The sequence below is a fragment of the Helicoverpa armigera genome, chromosome 26, assembly GCF_030705265.1.
Source record: "Helicoverpa armigera isolate CAAS_96S chromosome 26, ASM3070526v1, whole genome shotgun sequence".
Classification (NCBI taxonomy): domain Eukaryota; kingdom Metazoa; phylum Arthropoda; class Insecta; order Lepidoptera; family Noctuidae; genus Helicoverpa; species Helicoverpa armigera.
Window position 1 is genome coordinate 7741289 of NC_087145.1, and position 27832 is coordinate 7769120.

A 27832-nucleotide genomic window follows, 5' to 3' on the forward strand; every position below is an offset into this window, starting at 1 on the left:
AAGACCAGCTGGCTGACAAGCTGGCGCAGCTCAACGCGGCAGTCGCTGCACTCGTCGCTGCTACTGCAGGTCAGTGTGTTCCCTTCTACAGTCCATGCTGTGTCAGATGATGACACAGGAGTACGCAGTGCAGCTAGAAGACCAGCTGGCTGACAAGCTGGCGCAGCTCAACGCGGCAGTCGCTGCACTCGTCGCTGCTACTGCAGGTCAGTGTGTTCCCTTCTACAGTCCATGCTGTGTCAGATGATGACACAGGAGTACGCAGTGCAGCTAGAAGACCAGCTGGCTGACAAGCTGGCGCAGCTCAACGCGGCAGTCGCTGCACTCGTCGCTGCTACTGCAGGTCAGTGTGTTCCCTTCTACAGTCCATGCTGTGTCAGATGATGACACAGGAGTACGCAGTGCAGCTAGAAGACCAGCTGGCTGACAAGCTGGCGCAGCTCAACGCGGCAGTCGCTGCACTCGTCGCTGCTACTGCAGGTCAGTGTGTTCCCTTCTACAGTCCATGCTGTGTCAGATGATGACACAGGAGTACGCAGTGCAGCTAGAAGACCAGCTGGCTGACAAGCTGGCGCAGCTCAACGCGGCAGTCGCTGTTCTAGTCGCCGCTACTGCAGGTCAGTGGACATAGGAATGGAGACCTTAGCTGCCTTGGAATAATAACCATTTAAGGAAATTTTCTTAGGTTTTATTGAGGATGTTTTGTGAGAGTTTTATGTGAACCTATGAAGTTTTTTAAAACCTGCGTTTCTTTAATCCGTTTCCATGAGATCCACCTTTTTTAATGTATTAAAAAGCTGGTTATATTCAATAATCTAATCTGTATGAAAGGTATCTCTCGGAGTATGATTCAAATTGCATAGAATTCTATTCTTAGCAGTTTCAAATAACTACCTGTATATTATGTATTCTAATATGACATATTCGTTTTTCTTCATGATATGGCACACGTATACATGTGTTCTTTATGATATTTAATTGTATCTAGATCGCGAGAACCCTGACTACGCGGCCGCGGAGAACGCTGTCAGCACCATCACTTCGATAATGCCTCACTTGATGCAAGGTTTGTAAAACACAGCTGATACACACTTGTACAATTTCTCCTATTATTTATTATTGTTTGTGTTTTATGTGTACAAAAGTGTTAAATAAATAAATAAATTACTAAAGTCATAAATAAATTAATTCCTGTTAATAAAGTTTTATTCATTAAATAAGTTTGGTGTCACAGCATATACAGGGTGATAAAGATGACCCCTGGTTTTTTGTTTTTAACAGACAACATTAGTCCATTAAAATTTCTCCATAATATCTATTGGTAGAAGGAATGTCTTATGGCTTATAATAGTAGTTACTTTTTATATTTTCAAAATAGGGTTGTTTCCAATTTTCGGAAATCTGTTTAGATAGCTTCTAAATAATTTTAAGATCACCCTCTCTTTCATTTTTCGTCTCAAATCTTTTTATTTTTTATGTATTTCATCTTTTTCTATTTTTCTTAAAATATTGCTCAGAAAACGCTAGATCACGTGACTTTGACGTCATTATCTAATGTCATTCCTTTACATTTTAAAGCACATCTAACGAGAAAAAAACTAAAACATAACTAATCAATTTCTTAATTTTAATAATTTATTTTAATAAAATAGCTACAAAAACTAAAATATTTTATACATGTAAATTATTTTTATACATTTAGCACAAAAATAAAATACCTCAAATGTTGTGAGTTGTGTACGCGGAAAAATGAAACGGTGCAAAGAAACGTAAAGTTTGTGTATATTTATATTGAGGTTATGTTTGTGTCAGCGTTCGAAACATGTTCGAAAACATTTACTTATGCTTTTTCAAAAAACTAAATTAAATGAATATCTACGAGGTTTGTGTTGTGCGAGACTGTGGATATACGACCATTAGTGCTCCAAATAAATTGTTCATCCACGTTCCGCTGAATAAAAATCTTGGTTATTGGCAAAGAATTGAGCGACCGTAAAAGAGTCTACTCTTGGCAGATTGGAACTATTAGCTTTCATAAATCCTTTCTCCATAATTCTTTAGCAGTTGTATCACTTAAATGCAATTAACACACAGAACTTCACAGAAGCAAATAAACAAAACATTAATTCTGAGGTTATTTCGATATATCTATCACTGTCAAATACTTGTCATTGTCAAATATAGAAAGGATGACGTCATCGGTCTCTTCTCGTCGTTTTTAATGGCGTGACGTCATAGGCTCTAAATTAAAATTTCATAAATGAATTAAAAAATATATGGTCAGTTATAAATAATATAATATAGCTTATCGTGTTTCTAGTTTTATGAACTTTCGGTGCATTCATTTATTTTTAACTAAATGAATAGTAGGAAACAACCCTATTGTGCAAAATAGCACATTCGACTGCATTTCCTAATTCTACGTGAATGCGTAATCTTCTAGATTCCCGTAAATTATGTGGCACGAAGACGGACGCGGAACAGGCGGCCATGTTGCAAGACTTGCGTCAGCTCTGTGACGCCACCAGAGACATCTGTGATAATGCTGGGAAACCTGAGGTCAGTCGACAGTTAATATCTATCTAATGATTCCACCTATTCGTGTGATTTTGCTACTGTTTTTACAGAGAAATTCTTCCTAATTTTAAGGCTCACGGAGTATATGAATCATTTTATCTGTCAGAAATTCTCTTGCAGGTATTTCTGATAAGTGTAAATGTCTAGGGGTTCAAATTCAACGTTTTTCTAGGGTGTGGCTGAAGCTGTTGCCAAGTACTCCGCTGCTTCCAGCAACCTGGTGTTCTGTGTGACTCCTGGAGCTGATAATGCTAAAGAAAATGAGGTAAGGATTTTTACTTGGACTTAGTTACTATCTTACTATATGGCTTAAAAAGGAAGACCTTAGAAAATATTGATGGACTGCCTGAAATATGACATGAATAAGAAGGGGGTGAGTGTCAGTATAACGAGAGACAGGGGAGAATGGAAGTCATTTTGCGCAGACCTCAAATAAAATTGGCAGGAAGAAGAAGAAATTACTATAAGGCTTATTGAAGAATGCGTTGTGCTTTTGATCATGAAGGTGTTCTGGTGTTTGAGATTAGAATTTCCTTGTAGGTGATCGGTCTATCAGCGGAGTCGTGTGGCAAGGCATCAGAACTCCTATCACTGGTGCAGCGGCTGACGGAGCAGGTCCCAGACTCTGGTGCAGCAGCCGAGCTGGACAGCCGCGGCGCCCACACGGCTGATGCTGCACAGGCACTGTTAACAGTGGCGCAGGCAACTGCTGCCAGTATCCAGCATGGACACTGCAAAGAGCAGTTGCTCGGAGCAGCCGATAATCTGCGCAGTTCTGCCGATACCTTGACTGCTTCATGTTCACCGCACCTGCCACAGCATCCTGAGATGCAGCAGCAGCTACAGGCATCGCATCATCAGCTGAACGACAGTCTAGATAAGCTTGTTGATGCTTGCAATACTGCGCAACCTGGTAAGCATGACACTATAACTTGATGCTCAAAATTTAATTCATAACGGCACACGAATCTGTAAGCCTCCTCATGAGGGAGCACCTTTTTTGTGAAATTTCACCGTAGTGTGCCACTGTGGCAGCACAAATGTTTCGACTCAACTTAGACATCAGAAACACCCATCACCCTCTTTGACCGCGAAATGCGAAATAAAAGTGAACTCCGTGCAGTGCGCGCACAAATATTGGCCAACAAGTGTGCAAAATATTTCGGTGGAATTTTATCCTTAGAAGACCTTAAGAACAATACCTAAAATTAACTTTATGCACAGGTACTCGAGTCGATGCAGTAAAGGCTGACAGACAGAAGCGCCAGCTGCAATTTGTGAACAGTTTGTCGGGCGCCAAGAATCGAATCTATGACGCTGAGCAACAACTGCAACAGGTTTTGTACATGGTGTCTTATAATACTTCTACAATTATCATCCTCATTTACCATTTAGTATGATTTTGTGACTTTTGTAAAGATAATCTGTCCGTACATTTATCAATACAATTCCTAATGGCAACTTCACGTAAATTGGTCGCACATATTCGTCCACATAAGGGAGAACCTTATAAACTTCTCTATCTACTCCCCTATAAACTCCCTCATGTACTTCTTTATATATACTATCTACGTACTTCCCTATGTATGTCCCCTAAAAAGTCCCTTATTTACTTCCCTTACGTACTCTCTTTATGTACTTCTTTATATCTTTCTCTCATATGCTTACCTTATGTACGTTTCTTTTTTTTTATTCCCATGCAGCCTTTAACAAAGCAGACGTTGAACAAGGAAGACACGGCAGTCCTAGAAGAAAAGTTGTCGGAGCGAGTGTCGCGGCTCAACGCGGCCGTCGCTGCACTTGCCGTGGCTAAAGCTGGTCAGTATTACAAACTCAAAGAAATTTATTATTTGTAAAACATACCGTCAGTTGCAGAAAGATCCATTAATATATTTTCACAAAAGTTGTTGACAAAGAAAGATTTGGCAATATAAAATGCAAATAAAGAATAATGGATTCTTCCTGCCGAACAGCCAAATTCATTTGGAACGATATATTTATACTGTACAGTTGTCGTCCTGCCGTCGTAGGTCCTAACTCTTTTCTTATATAATATATCTTTTTCATCCCACCATCTCGGAAAGAGTAGTTTTACCCTTTGATATCTGAGCGCAAAAGGCGTTTTTATCCTCTAGAGCGGCAAAGTGATTTGAATTTAGAACATCGCGTGCAATACTCCATTTGTGACAATCTTGATAAGACTTTTCAAACAAATACATATTAAACAAATAAAATACTGCTTAAAATAATTATTCAATTAATGAAGTAATTTTTATTATTGTTTTTACACAGATTTTTAACGTCGTTTCATTTTTAAACTGAGTTTTCAAATAAATGAACTTTAATAGGTACTGCTTTTTAATTTGATACTCATATGTGCGCGCCATTTTGTTTTTAAATTTCCTCGATGAGGTGGGATGAAAAGTTACGTGTTGCACTCGAGTGCAAAGATTTTTCACCTTGTGCTCTTTTGATTCCCTCGCTGCCGCTCTGGATTCTAATTATTGAAACACTCGCTACGCTCGTGTTTCAATTTTAGAATCCTTCGCTTGCTCGGTCATCAAAATTGAGCCCGCGGTTAAAAAGCAACTTTGCACTCTTGTATAACAAAATAACTATTACCACTCCATTTTTATTTGCCTCATGTTTTAATTACTCTATTTAATTTTATTTTATTCTTCTAGATGTAAACAATCCAGACTACGCGACGGCAGAGCAATCTGTCAAAGAAATCTCCGAGCTGATGCCACTTATTGTGCAAGGTAAGATATTTTAAAGTGAAACCTAATCAGTGGTGACAGGTACAACGATGTAGGAATCATTATAGAGACGCAGGTACATATGCTAACACATCAAGCTACTCCAATCTTTCAAATTTTCCCAATCAGTATTGAACCTTGTAAATTTATGATTAGGTTGAATTAAATCTATAAGAGACATTCGACAGATTGTACGATAATTAGCTTGATGTGCTGACGTTTGTACGTATGTCATTTGCCCAGCCGCTTTTATGGGTTAATCTCGGTCTTGGTACAACCGTCCGTAAAGCTCACTAAACCCCGAGGACCATTACAGTACAATACAATTTCAGATTATCGTAAACTGTCGGGAACAAAGGAAGAAGCAGAGCGCGCCGCCATGTTGGATGAGTTGAAAGCACTGTGTCACGCCAGCCGCAATATATGCGAGAGTGTTGAACAACCGGTGAGAAATTGTATTAAAATATTGTACTTTACACAGCTGAAATACTAGAAGATGTACTGCATAATACTGAAATGCCAATCAATTTTAAGTACTGCTCAAACAAAATTTTATCTCCGACATCTTAACATTTTCTTAACATTGAAATATTTTTAAGCAGTTAAGAGAAGTTAATAGGAAAATAATCATGTTGCAATTTTTGCTATGGATGAAATGAATTTGTTACATTAATATTTGTAATGCTTGTTCAGGGTCTAAAACTAACGGCCTGTAATGTTTCAGGGCCCACTACTGAGCACGGCGGAATTCAGCAAAGCCTCCAACAAGCTAGTGTTCCTCGTGAGTCCTAAGCGAGGCGACCCGAAGGAACAAAAGGTAGGTCATCCATGAAGACACGTAACTGTTATTATGTCTCAAATTATGTTACTCGGTAGGTCTATTATATTATTGTAACTATCTAGTAATTAATTCTAATTATTTCGTACCAAAACCATTAGATTTTCAGCAATCTTATAAAACCCAAGGGCCAAATTCACCGGTAACGTGGCCGTCCGTTTTTTTTAAACGACTGTTTACTTTGAATGTGAAAATACATAATAAACAGTTATTTAACACTGACGTTAAAGTTGTCGGTGATCTTGGGTCCTCGGTCTTCCTCTTCAGTACTTCTGTCAAAGATTTTTGCACCCTCTACTTATATTCCAGAAACTCGCAGCTCTACAGGAAGCCCACAGTAAGGCCCACTCCCACGCACAACAAGCACAACGGGTACAGGCGGCCCTGGGCCCCGCCGCGCCCGCGCAACTTGACACAACTGGGGCAAGACTGCTGGGAGATGCGGAGCATATGATGAGTGTCGCACATGTGAGTAGTGTATGCCTTGCTTGTATATTGTAGCAACTCGCAGCTCTGCAGGAAGCACATAGCGCGGCACATTCGTACTTACAACAGGCACAGCTGGTACAGGCAGCCCTGGGCCCCGCCGCGCCCGCTCAGCTGGCCAAAACTGGGGCGAGACTGCTGGGAGATGCTGAGCATATGATGTCTGTGGCACATGTGAGTAGTACAGCTCAAACTCAAAATATTTATTTGCATGTTAAGATTGTACAATTGTTAAATACATATAGTTGAAGTTCAACTTGGCGGTCTTTTTCAGGCGCGGCAAAAATGTGAGGGCTTATTCTATACTTCTTACTAAATTACTATTTATTAATGTATTCTAGTCATTAACTTTTATCAAAACAAGTGTCTGTGACCTACATTCATCATCTGTCTCATCATCTCAGCCATAGGACGTCCACTGCTGAACATAGGCCTCCGTCTTAGATCTCCACAGAAACCTGTTGGAAGCGACCTGCATCCAGTGTCTTCCGGCGACCTTTATAGGGTCGTCTGTCCACCTCGTTGGTGGACATCCTACGCTGCGCTTGCTAGTCCGTGGTCTCCACTCCAGCACTTTTCGGCCCCATCTGCCATCTGCTCTGCGAGCAATATGGCCTGCCCATTGCCACTTCAACTTGCTAATCCGGTGGGCTATATCGGTGACTTTGGTTCGTCTTCCGATCTCCTCGTTTCGGATTCGATCACGTAGAGAAACACCGAGCATAGCCCTCTCCATAGCTCGTTGAGCGATTTTGAGCTTTGAGATGAGACCGTGACACAGATTTTATATTTCCTTATGTTTCCTTATGTTCGTCAATAATTAGGAATATATCTGACTGATGCAATTCGGATCAAGACAGGCTGTAGCCTAGTTTGAGGATCATTGCCAGAAATTAATTATATTCTTTTTGATGAATATGTCGAAGACTGTCATTAGTACGGACACTAAACGTCACGCAAGCGCGCCCTCTGGTGGCGTTTCCGGTGAAACAACATGTTGGCGCGCGCGGCAGAGTCGTGGTGGTCGGCGTGGCGTCCGCGGAGCTCAGTCTTGATCGAGTCGTCGTGCTGCGCACATCTCGAAACTGCCTTTCGTTACGTGTAGTGTACCTAGTGTTATTGTAAAGAGTCTTGTGATTTTCGTATTGTAATGGTTCTTCTAACCTAACATACAGACATGTGTTGCTGGGGAGTTTGTTCCGCCACTTCTTCTCCCCAGCCAAAACACATAGGAAGTGGAAGAAGGGCGGGCGTTTTGGAGGCTGTCTTTTGTTCTGACTAATTTGAATAAACGTTTGAGTTTTGAGTTTGAGTTATCTCTTTGCTCGATTACCCTAGCTAATAAATAATTTTTAATTTAATTTCCCAGATGGCAAATACAAGCAGTCCGACACAGCACTCGTCGGCAGTGATGCTAGCAGCGCAGAAGCTGCGCGGTTCTGCTGCCGAGCTGACGGCGAGCTGCGCCCCGCACCTGCAGCCTGATGCGCAGCAGCAGCTGCTGGCCTCGCAGCAACACCTGGATGATAGCATTGAGAGAGTGCTGATGGCTTATAGAGATGCTGGTGAGTGTTCTATAGCAGTCCGTCAGACACTCGTCGGCAGTGATGCTAGCAGCGCAGAAGCTGCGCGGTTCTGCTGCCGAGCTGACGGCGAGCTGCGCCCCGCACCTGCAGCCTGATGCGCAGCAGCAGCTGCTGGCCTCGCAGCAACACCTGGATGATAGCATTGAGAGAGTGCTGATGGCTTATAGAGATGCTGGTGAGTGTTCTATAGCAGTCCGTCAGACACTCGTCGGCAGTGATGCTAGCAGCGCAGAAGCTGCGCGGTTCTGCTGCCGAGCTGACGGCGAGCTGCGCCCCGCACCTGCAGCCTGATGCGCAGCAGCAGCTGCTGGCCTCGCAGCAACACCTGGATGATAGCATTGAGAGAGTGCTGATGGCTTATAGAGATGCTGGTGAGTGTTCTATAGCAGTCCGTCAGACACTCGTCGGCAGTGATGCTAGCAGCGCAGAAGCTGCGCGGTTCTGCTGCCGACTTGACTTCCTGGAACAATTTTCATATTGTTTATTCAATAAGGTACTGCACCAGTAGTTGTTACACAAAAATACCTCTAACATGTTTACATACAAAAAATATTCAGGGAAGTCGAGCACAAAACAGTATCTTGTACTGAGCTTTAATGAAAACGTTTACTCTACAAGAAACCACCCTTGCACCTAGCTAACATACCTCATTTCCTCATACAGATGACGTGGATGACGTGTCATCACCTCAACTACAAGAGAAGCAACGAGTGCAGTTCGTGAATACGGTCGCCGGAGCTAAGGAACGATTGGATGCTGTCGATCAACAGCTAAAACAGGTCAGTACTGTTTTATTTAGATTGTGTACGTCAAGTTTTATTTTCAGATGTGAGAATATGTTTTTTTTTTTTGTTAGTATGACAACCATTCATTGGTGGATGATCTACATAGGGTGAGTTGATAAGGGAGTACATAGGGTAGTAAATGAGGGAGTATGAAGGGGAGTGCTCTGGTTGAATACACAGGGGAGGACTGTGGGAAGGTACATAATGGAGTTCTTTATTGGGTTAGTATAAAGAGGAGTACATAAGCGAGTTTAGAGGGGAGTACATAAGCGAGTTAATAGGGGAATACATAAAGAAGTAAGTAATTAAATAGAGGGAGTACATGATGATAACGTCATATTATTTGAATATTCTATTTATGTATACAGTCAACTTTAACATAAATACATAAGATACAAAATAAATGATGATTAATATGATTTCTATGATATTGTTCATATGTGCAGCCAGTACTATGTCAGATGATGAGACAAGAAGACGGAGTAGCGTTGGAACATCAGCTGTCTGATCGCATGGCGCAGCTCAATGCTGCAGTCGCCGCCCTCGCCGCTGCTACTGCAGGTCAGATCTTATAACTATGTTTTTATTTTTCATTTTACGTAGCTAATTTTTGCAGGAAAACACTACATAGTATATATACAAAGTCGCTTTCTTGGTCCCTATATCCCTATGTATGCTTAAATCTTTAAAACTACGCAACGGATTTTGATGCGTTTTTTGATAGGTAGAGTGATATAGTAATATTTTAATAGTATGTATTTAGAATCAGCATTGCGCCTGTGCGAAGCCGGGGCGGGTCTCTAGTAAGTAATGTAATATCTATCCCGGCAATATTATTTTAGATGATCATTTTTCAGGTCACTAACAGATGAATTATCTTCTATATCTTCTGTCTATATTCTTACGTATTTACACAGATCGCAAGAATCCTGACTACTCTGCAGCAGACCAGGCCGTGAAGACTATAACCGAGCTCATGCCACAACTCGTTCAAGGTAGGATGAGGCTTTAACATTATTTAATTTAATTCTATTGTATTTAACTTTATTTTATCATAAAAACAGTGTCAATGGAGTTTCATTCCGGTTCTTCTCAATGAGACAAACTCTTTGGAACCGTGCAACTAGTTCGATGTTTCGAAAGAGCTTTTATGGGACTATTTGTATTTTTTATTACTTTGACTTGACTTACTACTAATAAAGGAAATCAATAATAATTTTCCCATCGTTAATTATGTCTATCCTGTTAAAATCTGTCACTGACTGAGTTTAAACTACTTTTATGTATAGATTCGCGCAAGTTGTGTGGCACGAAGACGGACGCGGAACAGGCGGCCATGTTACAAGACTTGCGTCAGCTCTGTGACGCCACCAGAGACATCTGTGACAATGCTGGGAAACCTGAGGTCAGTTTTAACAAGTATAGAAATTAATATAAACATATAAGCCTGATTTCACTGGCTAATGAAAAGTGTCCCTTAGTTATCTGATAGTTAATGCTATCTGCTAGATAAAAGCTGCTCATAATTTTTCCTACCTGCGGCTATCCATCATCCTCCGAGCCTATTTCTCAACTATGTTGGGGTCGGCTTCCAGTCTAACCGGATGTAGCTGAGTACCAGTGCTTGACAAGGAGCGACTGCCCTATCTGACCCCCTCAACCCAGTTACGGGCAACCCGATAGCCCTTGGTTAGACTGGTGTCAGACTGACTAGCTACGGCTATCCGAGACCTGTAAAAACTAAAGTTATAGTTTATCTGTCTAATAAGTTCATGATAGGTTATCAGAGACTTTATCAGTAACCAATGAAACTAACCACTAGTCTTGTGCATCAAGGATCATGTTTTTTTAAATAAAATTCGCGTACGTTTGTTTTAGGGTCTGACTGATGCTGCTACCAAGTTCTCCGAAGCTTCAGGCAAGCTGGTGTTTATCGTCAGCCCTAAGAACCAGAGTGCTCAAGCACAACAGGTGAGGACATTAGCTAATTTATTATTTTTATTTTATTGTATGGACATGTTATGTGGAGGATTGAGGAATGTGATGAATATGAATGTGGATGAATATAGAGGAAGGTGACGGTAAAAAAGACGATGGATTAATTGTGTGAAAGTCGGCATGACTAGAATGATAATAATAATATGATGATGATGTCCTCCTAATCGATTATCGGCTACGGCGGCTGTTCTCATACAAGGAGATCAGCCAGCCGCGCAGTACATATTATACTGCAGGCACATTTGCTTGTACACAATTGCACTCACTATTCCTTCACCCACATAGCGCGATGGGACGGCAACCCGACACCACCGCTGATAATGGGGATTATGGTTATAGGTAATCGGTCTGTCGGCGGCGTCGTGCGGCAAGGCATCAGAACTCCTATCGCTGGTGCAGCGACTGACAGAACAGGTGCCGGAAGCTGGTGCAGCAGCTGAGCTGGACAGCCGTGGTGCACACACGGCTGATGCTGCACAGGCACTGCTAACAGTGGCGCAGGCGACAGCTACAAGTATCCAGCACCCGCAGTGTCGTGCGCAGCTGCTGGGAGCAGCGCAGACTCTGCGTACATCAGCTGATACCCTGGCCGGTGCCTGCTCACCGCACTTGCCGCAGCATCCTGACTTGCAGGAGCAGCTGCACTCCTCGCATCAGCAGCTCAATGATAGCTTGGATGATCTCATCCGTGCCTGCAAGGCTGCACAGAAAGGTATACATGATCACGTTGTAAACATTTCATGATATCTCAATGTTATAGTGGGTGGGTGATATTACGAGGTAACCCTATATGGGTGTCAATGTAATACAGTATGATCATGTTATACATGATAACAGTGGTTACCATATCGTGCAAAAGGACCGTATTATACTAGGTTTACATGTCATTACACAGGGTCACCGTATAGTACTGGGGGCAGTGTGACTGTATTGTACAGACTGACCAAAAATACTGACTGAAAATATTATACATAGTGATATTATGTACAGAGTCGCAATATTATACACGGGAATCATAAGAATGACTATGCATTTTTAAACCACTCCAGATGTTGTGGCGTTGTCACCGCAGCAAGAACAGCAACGCATCAAGTTTGTGAGTACCGTCTCCGGAACCAAGAAACATCTGGACACCGCTGAACAGCAGTTGAACAAGGTAGGATACTCAATACAATAGTCAATCAAATATTTCTTTATACTTGAAGTAAGTTACGGTATCATGCTAATATTTCGACCAGACACTCTTTCAGTCTTATGTAGTTACAGTTTTTATTATAATTTAACCAACATAACTGACTACTAACGAACTACTAGACTGTTTAAGTATGCGTGCAGGATTGACATCGAGCAGATATCAATCTCATGTACATGATAAATCGACTGCTCGTTAGTTAATTAATAGATTGTATATCAGTTTTGCGAATAAAAAAATAATAAAAAAACTAGTGTAAGAATATTATCAGTTAAAGTTTTCAGGCAAAAAATATATTTTTGTTATATATAACATAAGGCGGTAAGTACTTTAGTAACCAATATTTGTTCATATTTGCAGCCTGTCATCTGTCAAATGATGTCGGCATCTGACGGGGCTACACTGCAGAGCCAACTATCTCGTCGCCTCGCACTGCTCAATACTGCAGTCGCTGCACTTAATGCTGCTACTTCTGGTAAGGAGAAGAACATACAGATATTATCAGCCTAGCCTCATACTATATATGTTGGAGCCGGCTTCCAGTCTTACTGGGCCCCGATTCTCCTAAGTTAATAATGTCAAAATCGAATATAAATCGAATCGCAATATGATCGTAATAGCAGTTTTAACCATATCGGGCATTCTGCTACTAATAAAAGACCAATCGAATTCGATTGACATTTGATTGGTGTGCGATTGGTCTGCTATTTTGATGATTTTGGTCTATACGGTAGTTTGCTGTACAATCATTTTGCAATCGTAAATCATTTGCAGACAAAATGATTCATTATTGAATGACAGAAAAGGATAAAAACGTTTCTTTCAAAGAAAAAATAGCGGAATGCCACATACGCTTCAATCGTAATCGACTCGGGATTGGATATCAGTCGAATCGAGTCGAACGTCAATCGAATGGCGCTTAAGTAAAATTAAGAGAATCGGGGCCCTGGATGCAGCTGAGTACGTGTATGCCACATGGAGCGACTACCTATCAGATCTCTTAGACCAGTTACTTGGGGAACCCGATACAGTTAGATATAACTGGTCGTCAGACTTTCTTGGTTTTGAATAGCCAACCCTCAAAGATGTTCAAATGACAGTCGGAAATCATAAAACGGGTCTTGACATAAAGAGTTCCTCCGTATTTTGGAAACACGGAGAAAACCTTCATGTCCAACCATCCAAGATCCGACTGCCAAGTGTCGCTTAACTTTACGGTCTATCGACTTAGCCACGAGCTCCACCAGGCCACACAGATGTAGAATAATGTGCTAATATCAAGATGTTTTCTAAATAAATCGTTCGTTGTATAGATGGCAAGAACCCTGACTACCCGGCAGCAGAGCGTTCCGTCACCACCATTACTGAGCTGATGCCGCAAGTTGTGCAAGGTAAGTAATTATAGCTAACTTCTTCCAGTGGCCTCACTCGAGTCCCGTGGAATTTACTACCTACACATGGATAAAAAATATTCATATCGTTTTCCCGATACAACAATATCAAATAATTATAATAATCAAATTTACTGGCCAATTTGACCACATACCGTCTACCCAAAGGTAAAAAATAACTAATGGTTTTATACTGATACTCGTAAAAACACACAAACGTATTTTTTACCCTTTTTTAATTCCTTGTCTTCTTCTTCTTCTTCTTCCGTCCCTGTTCCCGTTATCTGGGGTCGGGTCTCCTCACACTACGGCGCCAGGTTGGTCTATCCTGGGTTGTCATTTTTGGCAATTGGGCTTTCTTAAGGTCTCTTTCGATGTTTGACCACCAGGTCAATGGCGGGCGGCCTCTACCTCTCTTTTGTTCTGGCAAGTTTAGTGCGATTTTCACTATATGGTCTCCGTCTCGTCTCATAATATGGCCATACCATCTAAGGCGATTTTCCGTCATTTTGTCCGTGATCGATGCAACTTTAAAGCTCCCCCTTATGTATTCGTTCCGAACTCTATCCATTCTGGTCACCCCACCTGCCCAGCGCAGCATCTTCATTTCATTTACATGTGCTGTCTGTTCATGAGTTTTCTTGACTGTCCAGCATTCGGAACCGTACAGTAAGGCGGGCCTGACGGCTGTTTTGTACACTTTACCCTTTGTTCTTATGGGCATACGAGTATCACACATAACTCCTGTTAGTGACCGCCATTTCTGCCACGCTACATTTACACGGTGTGCAACATCGGTCTCTACGTTGGCATCCGGCGTGAGCATAGATCCTAAATATTTAAACTTGTTTACTGTGGGGATAGGTGTTGATCCAATACATATAGTTTCAGGAGTTACATTTCCGCTAAAGGGGCATTTCATGTACTCCGTCTTACTTTTGCTCACTCGGAGTCCGTACTTCTCTAAAGAGTGTGTCCACGTATTTAACGTTTCTTGCAGGTCTTTTGCAGTGTTGGCCGCCAGCACTATATCGTCAGCATATAGTATAGTCCACGGTAAAGGCGATGGAATATGGTTGGTCAGATAGTCCATTACCAGATTAAACAAAAAAGGGCTCAAAGCGGATCCCTGATGGACCCCCACTTTGACCTCGAACGCGTTACTTAGTCCTGCTGGTGTTTTGACTCGTGTACTGATGTCACTGTACATATCTTTGATTATTGATGTGTATCTTTCCGGAACATTTTGCGCTCTTAGGGCCTGCCACACGAGTTTGCGAGGCACTCTGTCAAAGGCCTTTTCAAGGTCGATGAAGGCAAGATGAAGATCTGACTTGTTGATCCTGTGTTTTTCCATCAGAATTCTAACTGCCTGAATAGCATCAGTGGTTGATCTGGATGATGTGAAGCCAAACTGATTTTTTGATACATTTGCAATAGAGCAAAGGCGCTTATGTATGATCCGCTCCCAGATTTTTAGGGTGTGTGAAGTCAATTTTATACCTCTATAGTTTTCACATTGGGCTACATCCCCCTTGTTTTTGTAAAATGGCAGCAGGTAGCTTTGGCGCCACGACATAGGGATTTCCGTGGTGGCTAAGATAGTATTAAAGAGTTTAGTTAGCCAGACAACTGCCACGGGACCGAGTCGTTTCCACAGATCGGCTGATATTTCGTCTGGTCCAATAGCTTTTCGGTTTTTCATGCTAGCCAATGCACATTTCACTTCATGCAAATCTATTTCTGGTATTGGACCGCAGACAGGTTCAAGGGGGGTAGGATCTTCGTGAGGGAATTCTTCATTTAATAGGTGCTCATAGTATTCTTGCCAGCGTTGCATAATTTGCGCATTATCCGTCAGTAATACTTGCTCCTTGCTCTTAATATATCTGTTCATTTTGATATCAATTGTGGCCCGATGTCTTTGCTTGGCAATTTTGAATATCTCTTCTTCCGTTTTAGCTGACTCTAACTTATCATAAAAAGTCTGATTTGCATGCGCTCTTTCCTTCGCTATACAGGTTTTTGCATGTCTCTTAGCTTCTCTATATTTATCCTTATCATCATCCAGTTGTGAACTTTGCCAAGCTTTGAATTGGGTTTTCTTGGAAAGTAAGGCCTGTTTTATTTCGTCATTCCACCACGTGGGATCTTTTCCAGAGCGAAAAGGCCCTTTAGAAACGCCCAATATTTCTGCAGCTTTCGTTCTACAAAAGTCTTCAAACTTGGACCACATAGTTTCAGCTTGAATGTGTTCATTATCTAAATCAGCCTCAAGATAGCTCTTAATATCGACTAGCAATATTTCACCCTTAGGACCATCCAGTTCCTTCCACTTTGTTTTCGGTGTTCTATCCACTATTGTCTTTAGGGCCCTTGGTAGGTCGTACACGGCTACCAGGATGCGGTGTTGGGATGTAAGAGATTCCCCAGGGATTACCTTGCAATCCTTGAACTTTTGTTTTACAGCAACATCAGACATTATGTAATCGATTTGAGAAGTTTTTCCGGCACATTTGTAAGTAATTAGGTGCTCAGGGTGTTTTTGAAAGTTAGTGTTTACTATAACTAGTGAGTGTCTTACAGCAAAATCCAAGATGTCCTCTCCTTGCTTGTTCAGCACACCAAACCCAAACCCACCGTGCACGTTACTGTAAGTGCTGTTTGTTTCTCCGACATGTCCATTCAAATCGCCTCCTGTGATCTTGTACTCATTAGATGGTATGTCCTGCATCACTTCATCAAAATCGTCCCAAAATTCAGCTTTTTCTGTGTCCGTACATCCTGTTTGTGGAGCATACGCTGATATTACGTTGGTTATTTGCTGGTTGTCTAACGCGAGTTTAACGGATATTAAGCGATCGCTCTTCCGTGTAATTTTTATTATTCGGGACTTGAGACTGTGATCCAGGACCACGGCCACTCCGTTTCTTTTATTATCCACGCCGTGATATATGACCTGGTAGTGATTTCGAGCCTTTCCATTTAGTTTCTTGAAGACAGCAGATATTGATATGTCTTTTTAATAGAATTTTGCTTAGCTCTTCACTCCTACCCGTTAGAGACCCCAAGTTCCAAGTTGCAAGTCTTATACGATGTAGCTTATGATGCGAATTTTTGTTCTTGTCCAAAATTTCGTCGCTTGAGGGGTACGCCCTAGCATTTATCGCATCATTCGCATTTACGTCGCTTATGGGGAACGCCCTAGCAGATTTGCCCTTAATTTTTCGTTGTACCTTCATAATTGTGAGGAGAAGATGTAGTGGCTATACTTTTTACGGCCGGCTGCCGCCTGACGCCAAGGCAGTAACTCCCCTGGAGAGCTTGGGCGCCGCCGTTGGGCCGAGACCTCATCCGCCGCCATCCCTTTCACATCATCCTGCCTGACGATGTGACACCAGGGCAACCAGGGGCTCACATACGGTGAGACTGCTTGCCGCTGGGTATTTGCCTCTTCCGCCTGCTCCACCGTACTGGTGTCCCTCACCTCCGCTGTTGCAGCCGTTGAGGTCTTCACCCGTAACCCTGGGCAGGGGACTGCGATATACCCCGTAGTACTGGGTCCTCGACCGAACTCAGCCACTCATTCACCCCGGCCTACTGATGTGAAGAGTGCCCACCCCCGCGACAAGGACGCGCCGGACGAGAATTACCCAAGTGGGAGATAGAGAAGGTGCCTCTATATCCCCAAGGGCCGGGTTAATGGTCGTGTTTGGTGCACAACCAAAGGCTAATTTTACCAAAGGCCTTTTTTAATTCCTTGTAGTTTTTGTTAAAAATCCCTTTGGTTTATATTATGTAGATTGTCACAAGCTATGCGGCAGTATGGAGCCGACATTGCAAGCGGCTGCGGTAAGACAGCTGCACGAACTATGCGGCGCCGCTAGAGACATCTGTGACGGTGCTGGACATCCGCAGGTAAGAGAGAAACAAAATGTATTCATTTTTACAACAGAAAAAAAATAACCATTAAAGGAAATAAAGTACATAAACAAAGAAATGTGTATGCTAAATAAGTCCAGTTCAGGTACAGTGACTACTGTTGATATATGCCTCTTGTAATAACCAGAATGCTCCAACAGTGTTGTACAATTTTTATAACAAAAATTCTTCCACAGAAACTTTCCTATCCGTAAGCTATCTTCAGTCATTTTGCAACTAGCTTGACGTATTAAAAGAGCTCGTATATGCTTATTTAAAATTAAAAAAATATACTTTGTATTGTTACTTCAGTTCATTGCGTTGAGGCTAGCAATAAACCTCGTTTTGCATTTGACTGATTAAATAAATATTTAATTATATTCTTCTTCTATTGTAGAAACTAAACGAAGCATCAGCTAAGCTAGCCAATGCGTCGGGCAAGCTGGTGAACATCGTCAATCCGGATGGTAAACCAGCGAAGGGTAAGTTATGTCAAACTTTTACGCCTGAGACCACGGAGTAAGGATAGATGAGCGGAGATACCACAATGCAGATAGGTCAGGCGTCATCTTCTAGGTGTGGTTTCTTTGAGACATTAAGTCTACGATGACTACGAAAAGAAATCGGGCCCAAAGAAAGCGTATAAGGGCGAAAACAGTAATGTTTCTCGTTCCCCACACCAGCATTTTGGCTACTTTCTTAGGCGATTTTCCGTTATGGCACCTCCGCTAGTTATTTTGTTCTCCATGCCTGAGACCAAATAATGCATTAGTACTGATATCATGAAACATTTTCTTCATTATATAATCAATCTCAGGTCCTAAGCCAGGAGTGCCGACGAGAAAGCCAGCTGTGCCGGCTCGTGACCCCAAGTATACAGTAACGCAGGGGGTGCGAGCGTCGCGACATGCTGATGATACGAAGAGCTTCCTCGATGCTTTGAGAGCTGAGGAGAGTCAGGGTAAGAGTGTTGTATAGAGGACTTAAGATATAGTGTACTGGTTTTTTTTTGTATACTTTTTGCACAATTTTGGCGTTTTCTACCAGTCAGTCGGAACATTATGTTCACGATAATTCGGTTATGTCGTAATCTCATTCAAATAGATAATTTCCATCTTTACCTATCTATCTGTTGTTTTCAAATAAAGATTGAAAGAGATAGCTTTTCTCATAACTCAACGTAATCGCAAATAAATCGGATAGATATTTTATTAAAATCTATCGCTAATCAAAACTCCGCAAAACAGTTTTCGGCAAACAATTACATAAGGGCTAACCTTCCAATTATCTTTTATGTTTTTTTTTTAAGTAATTTGCTCAATTAACGAAAATGCTTTTTCCTCCCTCAGATAAGGCGAAGATAGTAGGCATAGACGCCAAGGGACCAGTAGCTTCTGAAGAGGAGAAGCGCGCACAGAAACAGTTCCTCGAGATGATAGACAGCGCCGAGACTGGCCTGCAGACTGCTCAAGATGGACTTAAACAAGTAAGCATTCATTTAAGTTTCCTGTCTTCCCATAATCAAAAAAATACCACAAATGAGTCTGCAATAAAACTAAAAATGTTAGTTACTAAACTAAAGACTGAAATTAAATTGTTATGGGTATCCGTTTTGCTCAAATATACCCAACAAACTTATAATTAACAACTTGGTTGTAATGTCATTTATTGAACTCTAGGACTTTTTAACTGACGAAATAAGCAACATTCACATGATTGAACTTTCGGATAATTTGAGACTTTTTGGGTATCTTTCAAAAATCATCGTATTTCTTATATTTTTATGAATATCTGAATGTAAGCAATGTTAACATAGATTTCCAGTTATATTTTCCTAGCATAAAAGAAACTACTCTATTACGATTTACAGCTGTACAAAGCAAAGAGTACTACAGTAAGTGGTACTCCACTGGCGGCGGCCGAAGTGGCGAGAAAGGAACAGCACATGGAGGACACACTCGCTAGAGCTGCTGTTCACGTCGCTGACTTGGTCGCTGCTAACTGTAAGTATAATCTCTCTGCTTCCTTACAAGCTCGTCTCTAAGAAGACTAGTAGCCATGTGATCTCTTTAGAGCTCCCCCAGTTTAAATAGAGAGCTAGAGGTCCCCAAACCAACCAATCAAATTCCAAACAAATCCAATTGGAATCGTGCAACAAGTGCGATGTTTTATAAGATCCTACGCGGCGCTATTTGATTAAACTGTGACTTATAGGAGCCCCATGTCCCATAAAAATAATAATAATACCTTCACTTTTGGAAAAATGACTTTAATTTAATGACTTTAATTTAATGACTTGCAAAGTTCTAGCATATTTGGAAAATAAACTATTTTAAGAAACATGTCACAGCTTAAAACTTGTGTTAGTAGCCACGATTTCTGAGGAGAGTTGGATTAAATTGTTCTTTATTTCGTTTCAGATGCCGATAAACTGGACTATAAGGCTGCGATGGAACCTACTGTATCGCTGACAAATGCTGTCAAGAGCGTTGTAAATGGTAATTATTGTTTTTAGGTTTCCTCATCAATTCATGTTTTTCTCTGAATGTCGCGGATTTGGTGGTTCGTCATTAGCCTTTTTATTAACACACCGCAGGGCACAGGCCTCTTCTTAGACCCAAGAGGAATGAGCGTGAATGATTCACGTGCGCTCAAAATGAATTGCCGATTTCAGACTTCCATGTTTAGATTTCCTTAACTTGATATTTGCTCTAGTATAAAAATGTACGGGGGGTAAAGTTTGTGTATAATTTTCTAGATGGCAGTGCAATCTGCGATTCTCTTCCCGACAAGGCGCGTAAGACATTCTTAGACGATATGTCCGGACTGTGTCAGGCCACCAAGAGTATCTGTGAAGCTGCTAAGAGTAAGAAAGAGGTAAGTGCACTTAACATTTTTCGATAAGCACCCGATATCAGCTGTTGTTTATTATTAAAACTAGCCATCTAATAAATGTTCCCTTTAAAACGATATAATTATGTTGTTGTAAAACTTGCCTATATGAAGGTCTTTTTATATGAAATATCAATGGTCTTTTTTGCAGAAATTGAACGAAGCAGCAATATCATTTGGCGACCAGTCGGTTAAACTGCTTCGAGTAGTTAGCAGCGATATCAACCCCAATTTGGAGAAAGAGGTATGCATCTTAGAAATGCACATATTTTATATTTCTACGTATCTTAACCTCTTCAATGCCGCTAATTAGAGAACAATAGAAAATTAATTGTGTCTCGCGTGGATCCACGTCTAAAAAACACGAAAGGTTAATTGCGGGAAAAGTTCGCAAACAACATCATCGCTTTTGCAGATAAAAACCTTACTGTGATTAGAAAGATGGCAGCTTTTGTGAACTTTTTACTTCCACTTTTTCTTTCTGTTGAAAAATATGTATATTTTTAATTAATCTAAAAAGGAATATACAATTTTTTTTTTATTCCAGGTGATATCCCGAGCGAAGGCCATAGGCGACACAGCTTCCCGTCTGGCCCTGGAAGCCAGTAACGTGGCCACTGCTGCCAGTACTACTGGTGATGCCAGTGCCACTGGTGGTGCCAGTCCCGTGCAGGATATATGCACTGCGGGTACTAGATGCGTTGATGCTGCTGGCAAGCTCGTTTATACTGCTAAGGTAATTTTACTTTGCATTTTAGAATCACATAAAAATTGACTCGGCAATTAGGGAGAGTTTGTTAACTATTCTACTGATTGTGTAATGTGTCGATAGTTAAGTTTCAATCCTTTGATTTTCAAAGAAGAAAATGGCTATCAACTCTCTCTTGCATGTAGATAATTTCGTTTATAAGGACTTCCTATTATACCATATGAAGCAATCATATGTATTTAACTATCACATAAAAAATATAATCATATGATACTCGAATTTTTTTTATTTAATAGTGTATGTACACATACAGAATATGTACAGAAGAAGAAAAAATAGATACATAGTACATAGGCACAGCCTATTTCATAAGAAATCTCTTCCAGCAGGCCCGTTATGGAAGAGTTCGAATAAGAAGAAATGCAGATAGTGTGTAAAAAGTAAAGAATGTTTTAATGTTAAATACATTTAAGACCTCCTGATAAAACAATAAATAATTTACTTAATTTCCCACAGCTGATCGCCCCGTCGATCCACCACTCAACCAGCCAAGAAACGCTCATATCCTCAGCAGACAACCTATCCTCCTCTCTGACCACCTTCTCCAAGACCTGGTCTCCTCTCACCAGCAGCCAGCAGCCCTCCGTCCACAAGCTAACTGCTGAGGCTGCTCATCTTGAGGAGTTAGTGGAGAACTTGAGGAAAGATGTCAAGAGTGGCAAGTTGGGAAGAAGTAGGGACTTCGAGCCTGTTGTCGATGTGGATAGTGTGATGAGGCAGTTGGCTGTGCAAGTTTTGGACACTGCTAAGGTGAGTTTTTGAAGGTTTTGGCTTGTTGATGAAAGCTTGGTTGTTAATTTAGATGTAATTGTGTTAATAATATGTTGTCATGTAAATTACAACACAGTCGCAGTTTTCTATAATAAATATTGTTCCTAATACAGTCTGAAATAAGCCTAAATAAAATAAATAAGTTGAAAGAAACAACAATAATTGATGATACTGAATATCATTTCAGTACTCATATCAAAATGCTTTTTTTGTATCATTATAACTTATAACATTGTGACTAACTTTACATTAACGAAAATTACAGGTAATGTGATTAATAACAACTCTGCTTTATGTTTAACCATCTCGCTTAGGACTATGGTGACGTTCGCAAAGATACCTGCGCGGGCGCAGCTGAACGGTACGTAATTTTAAAATAATTCTTTTTTCCACGCATACTAACTGACCATCAGAAGGTATTTATAATGTGAACTTTTCAGGACATGGCGCAACATGGTAACTTGTCTCCGGAGCTGAAGAAGGAGTACAGTGGCTATAGCGGCAGGCTGGAGGAAGCCATCCGTGCGTTAGACCTCGCTAATGCCAGGTTCCAGAGATCACCAAGGGTAAGGCTTTCAGATATTTCATAGTTATTATTTCAGCTATGTATCAGTACATAATATGACATGTGTATAAAGATCTAAACGTCGAAGCCGTAGTAGTTGCAGAAAGTGGTTTAATGAAGTGCGCTAAATTACAGAGCAATGTAATTTTGAAATGTGATTTTTTTAAACCTAGAAAACAATGTCTATTATAAAAAAAAATAAGGAAAGAAAGACGCACTTATTGACACATCCAAGACGCACAAGTAGGGTGGAAAAGTACATTATTAGAAATGCCAAACATGTCCAGTTCAGCATTATGCCTGACGCTAAATTTTCAAATGAATCTAAGAGTAGTTAGGAACTCCTAAGAAGACTAATATATCCTTATATGCCTTATAATATTTCAGGACAGGAACAAGCGCAACGACTTGGAGATAGCGACCCAGGACCTGCAGATGACGCTGCTGCAGACCAGACCTTCCAGGGCTGGACAGGAGCAGAGCTATATTGTGGACTTCAGGGTTAGTCGGCTGCCTTTTTATTTTGTTACCGAAATTATTACAATATAGCAAACAACCAATTTACAAGTAAAGTGGGATTTTGGTGTATGATTTGCATGGTAATATGCTTGTCGATATGAAGTTTTGAAGTGTTCTAGCTATTGTTAAATATAGGAGAATATTAAGCTTTTTATTGCCTTAAGTTTTGCTTATGTAGCAAATAGAAACATGCCTTTATCTATATAAAAAAAATATGTCTGTGTAAAGAAGTAAGCAGGTAGGTATACCATTTCTTATACTAAACCTATGCCTTATTTAACTGCTTTTAACTTTATGGACGTGAAGTACGATACTTATACTAAAAATATCTACTTTGATGATTGGTTTAATAAAAATGTTTACTTGTCAGGACTTCCTACAAGACCTGGTGAAGGAAGCCGATGCACTGCAGGAAACTGCTCGCAAGAACGAGAGCGTCGTCGGCAAAGGTCCGACAGAGGTAAGCTATATAATTAAGAATGCCATTAACTATATTTCAGTAATGTATAAATGGAATAGTTCTTGCAAGTTTTTTTTTGCAAGTTTGACCAAGTATTACCAAGTTTTTCATGACCGACAATTCGAAAGTAAGAAAGAAAACATTCAGAAAAAGAAAATAAACTTAATCAGAAGAAAAAATTGTTCACACTGCAATGAAGAGCGAGTGATTTGTGGCGGTAGCCTAATTTCAATATGTTTTTGAGTTTGACATTTTTCTTCAGAACATAAAGATGTTATGCAGCAAGATCAGCGAGGATGCTCAGAGACTTATGAGCCCGACAGACTACGACCAGCTCAGCGGCACGGTCATGACGTGCGCAGACGACGTTATGGACATCGACGTGTCAGGACAGGTAGGCGGATATCTGAGGCGGATGACGGGGAGTAGCGACCCCGCGGGGCTATATATCCGAGTGCTCCAGGGAGAGTATACTGTCCCCCATCTCCGGCTTGCCGGAGTGAAGCATGACGGGGGATAGGTCTCCCGCCTCTTGGCTTGCCTTCATCGGCCGGTCAGAGTGGAGTCGCTAGAGCAAGGTTAGTCCTGCTCGGAGGGTAGGTGCCTCGTGGTAAGTGGCGAGTGGGCCGGTGATGCTGGACCCACAGGGAGCGCGTGATCTGCGTTTAAAGTCCGCCGAGGTATCCTCACCCTTCTCAGCCGCTCATGTCCCTGTTGCCCTCTTGTTGCTTTTCAGCGACTGATTCCCGGGGGCCCAGTAAGTGAGTTGGCGAGTCTCCACCTGCCATTTTAATATGTATTTAATGCATTGTCATCGGCAGGTGCCATAGTTCCCGTAGTTTCCCCATTCCTAGTCCATTAGCATCCCATCACAATAGCCCAAGTAGTTTTCATCCATAGTTAGCAATAGTTTAGCACAGAACCGGGGATTGTCCTTGGGTACATTTCTATAGTGTATACAGGGATAATCGTCGGTTTTGTGTCACCATTTCATTAAAGTTGTCTCAAAAGGGCTTCAGCGTGTTGGCTTCGGCCCCACGTTCGCCTCCCAAAAATCCGGGACTCTATAGTCCCGAGGTCTGGTAGAGACACCTTTTTCACACTCCTATCTTATTCAGATGTCTCAAGGAACCCAAACGCCTCGTTAATTTAGGTAGTAACTGATCGTTATGGTCACGCCTACCGTTCGTTACTTAACCTAAAAGAGGGTACCTGACCTACCTACCTTTTGGCATCTCTGCTCATCTTTCCTTCCTCTGTTATTTACACCGACAAATTCAACTATAATCCAATTTCATGTTTTCAGGAGTGCGAAGTATTGGTGAAGGAGATAAACAGCACGATACAAGGCATCCAGAATCCGAAGGCTAAGGCTCAGCTCAAAGCTAAACTCTTAGCTTTGATGGAGAGTTGCCACCTGCTCAGGTAAGATATTATTATTGACCCAAGATTTTCTTACCGTTAAGTACGGATAAATCCAAATCAAAAGTAATTAATTACATAGGGACATTTCCGGGTGTGCGAAAAACCATTTCCAGACACAAGTGAAAGGAGGGTAGTTCATGATCTCACCGCTTAGTTTTTGGTTTCACCAATTATTATTCTCATTGTTTTCTGATTCATTTTTAACTCGTTGTTCTTCTAGGCTTCTATGTTCAACAAAAATCTGGATAATTCATTTTCATTATATGCACAACAAATGCTATCCTCCCAAAACACTTATTAATAGCAATAATTGCTAGCGATTCTTTATATATTTCATCGCACGTTCAATTGTATTAACATATAAGTAAAAACCTAAAAAAGAAAACGATCTTCATTCCACATCCATCATATTATTCAGGATATATTTCTTCTTGTAGATTTGCGACATACAGCCACATAGAAGCCACCCGCAGTGCTGCATGGGACGACACGCTGCGCAACCTGGACAGCTTCCAGGAGTTGCATATGGAACCCCTCGCTAATGCCGTGCAGAAGATCACGAAGCAGAAGAAGGTATGAACATTACAACACTTACTGAGATGGATTGAATAAGGTTTTTGTTTAGTTGAAAACTGATACAGGGCTTCGGTGATACCACAGATTACTTAATATTATAGTTTGGTGATACTCTTATTTTTTATTTGTTTAAATCAGGCATGTAAGGCCCATAGAAAATACTATATATAATATTTAATCATATAACTATATTGTATACTAATACATAGATAGATAGATATTCTTTATTAGGTACACCAATTTTACATTTTTGATCTTAATCTAGTTAAAGTAAGTGACATAATGGGCGGTCTTATCGCTAAGATCGATCTCTTCCAGACAACCTTAGGATGGATTGTGACGAGAAGGAAAAGATTATACATAAAATTACATATAAAAATGAATTGCCATTCATTGGTATGACTAAAACTCGAGAATGGCTTATGGATGGCTAGGCCGATATGGTTTTTTTCTTTTTAAAATGTATGTAGAGGTCCAGGGAAGGTTTATTTAAATGATACGAAGTTTGCGGGATCAGCTAGGATTAAATAAACAACTTAAAACGAATGCACACGAAGTGTCGGCGTCTGTCGTGTTACGCTGTGATAGTGTATTAGAGTAGTATTTTTAGAGGATAACCCATCATGTGTTCCCTCAGACCCCCCCAGGCCCGCTGTCCAGTCGGCAGCGTGCATCCCGAGCGCTGGTAGTGGCGCACAGCCGCGCGGTGCGAGGCTCGCCGGCGCCGCTGTGCCACGCGCTCACCTATGCCGTCGCCGCCTCCGCCAAGCCGCCGCCGCCGCCGCCCAGGGATACCACTGATGGACAGCAGCAGAAGACTGACACAGGGTAAGTGTTTTATTAAATTTCTAGCTTATATCATCATCCTCCGAGCCTTTTCCCAACTATGTTGTGGTCGGCTTCCAGTCTAACCGGATTCAGCTGAGTACCAGTGCTTTACAAGAAGCGACTGCCTATCTGACCTCCTCAACCCGGTTACCTGGGCAACCCGATACCCCGTGGTTAGACTAAATTTCTAGCTTACGTAAAGTCATTATTATTTTTTGTTTGTTGTCACACAAACGCAAACACAAAGCATACGCAACGATCATTCATAAAATCATTCATTTATTTATCATATTAAAACAAACCAATTCTTTTAACATAGAATGGAAAAGAAATAGAAAAAAAGATCATTGTATTTATACTAATATTATAAAGCTGAAGAGTTTGTTTGTTTGTTTGAACGCGCTAATCTCAGAAAATACTGGTCCGATTTGAAAAATTCTTTCAGTGTTAGATAGCCCATTTATCGAGGAAGGCTAAAGGCTACTTTTTATCGGGGTTCGTATGATAAAAATTAATGCCACTTTTCGTTTTAATTTTTAACTCTAGAATGGCCTCATCTATCCAAAACAAATATTTAGGCTTTATTCTGACTATTTAGTAAATAGTTTATGTAAACTTTGCACAAAATCGGTTGTGAGGTTCTTCATTAATTTGAGTAGCAAAAATTTATTGCTGTTCGTTAGCCTGACTATAACTCAAGAATGGCTGGACCGATTTGTTGTTAAAATATTTATAGAGGTCCAGGGAACGCTTAAAGGATACGAAGTTCGTGGGATCAGCTATTTTATTATATTTTTGTTTACAGAGTTGCTGATACCGTAAACGTCATAAGAAGTACGATATTCAACGTAGCCGACGCTTACAATCAACAGCCGCACACGCAACAGCCCATTATCAGCGCCAAACTGTTAGAGGTATGATAATACTAACCAATATTGCCGTTAATTTTATTGTTTCACTGTGGGCATAGGCCTCTTCTTAAAGAAGAAGATATATTTTTAAAGTTCTTTTCGTCGACTGTATTTCTTTTATTTACAAGCTTTTTATTTTTGTAATAATAATTAAATATAACTTCAATGATGTTCCTGTGCAAGAACAGGCACACAGAGTTTAATATTTTTGTCCGTAATATTAAAAAGAAACACATTTCCTAGATGCTGGAGCAATCTAAGCACACTCCTATTTTGAGTGCAGAAGATATCGACAAACTGCTTCTGATCCCGGAACAACCAGTCGGGGGCACTCCCAAGTAAGTTATTATTTATTACTAGCTTGCGCCAGCGGCATCGCTCGCGTGGTGTGTTGATAAAAAGTAGGCTATGTGTTAATCCAGGGTATCACCTATCTACGTACCTAAATTTCAACCAAATCAGTCTAGCCGTTTTTGCGTGAAAGAATAATCCTACAATCTTGTTTACTTGAAATTTATTTAAAAACTCAAATCGTCAGCGTATAAGATAAATTCTGAAAACAATGTTTTACGTAATTTCAAAA

The 27832-nt window shown here is 41.0% G+C and overlaps 3 protein-coding genes across 3 annotated transcripts; all 3 read left to right on the plus strand.

The window, feature by feature from the left end:
• The first annotated feature begins 74 nt into the window (after positions 1–74).
• LOC135118845 (uncharacterized) lies at positions 75–27591 on the plus strand. Its single transcript, XM_064041886.1, has 27 exons — positions 75–480; positions 989–1066; positions 10321–10436; positions 10910–11002; positions 11369–11741; positions 12079–12185; positions 12582–12696; positions 13535–13612; positions 17415–17530; positions 17931–18015; positions 18351–18494; positions 18883–19019; positions 19404–19536; positions 19954–20031; positions 20292–20410; positions 20577–20669; positions 20973–21161; positions 21651–21944; positions 22406–22531; positions 22918–23031; positions 23420–23509; positions 23772–23903; positions 24816–24934; positions 25372–25507; positions 26148–26338; positions 27144–27252; positions 27493–27591. The coding sequence occupies exons 1-27, from the start codon at positions 369–371 to the stop codon at positions 27589–27591; spliced, it is 3576 nt and encodes a 1191-aa protein (XP_063897956.1). The 5' UTR covers positions 75–368.
• LOC135118840 (uncharacterized) lies at positions 2428–4433 on the plus strand. Its single transcript, XM_064041877.1, has 5 exons — positions 2428–2559; positions 2750–2842; positions 3118–3490; positions 3802–3914; positions 4281–4433. The coding sequence occupies exons 1-5, from the start codon at positions 2428–2430 to the stop codon at positions 4431–4433; spliced, it is 864 nt and encodes a 287-aa protein (XP_063897947.1).
• On the plus strand, positions 8455–10043 carry LOC135118841 (uncharacterized). Its single transcript, XM_064041878.1, has 4 exons — positions 8455–8617; positions 8910–9025; positions 9478–9592; positions 9949–10043. Exons 1-4 carry the CDS (start codon positions 8464–8466, stop codon positions 10041–10043), a joined length of 480 nt encoding a protein of 159 aa, XP_063897948.1. The 5' UTR covers positions 8455–8463.
• Positions 27592–27832: the final 241 nt, after the last annotated feature.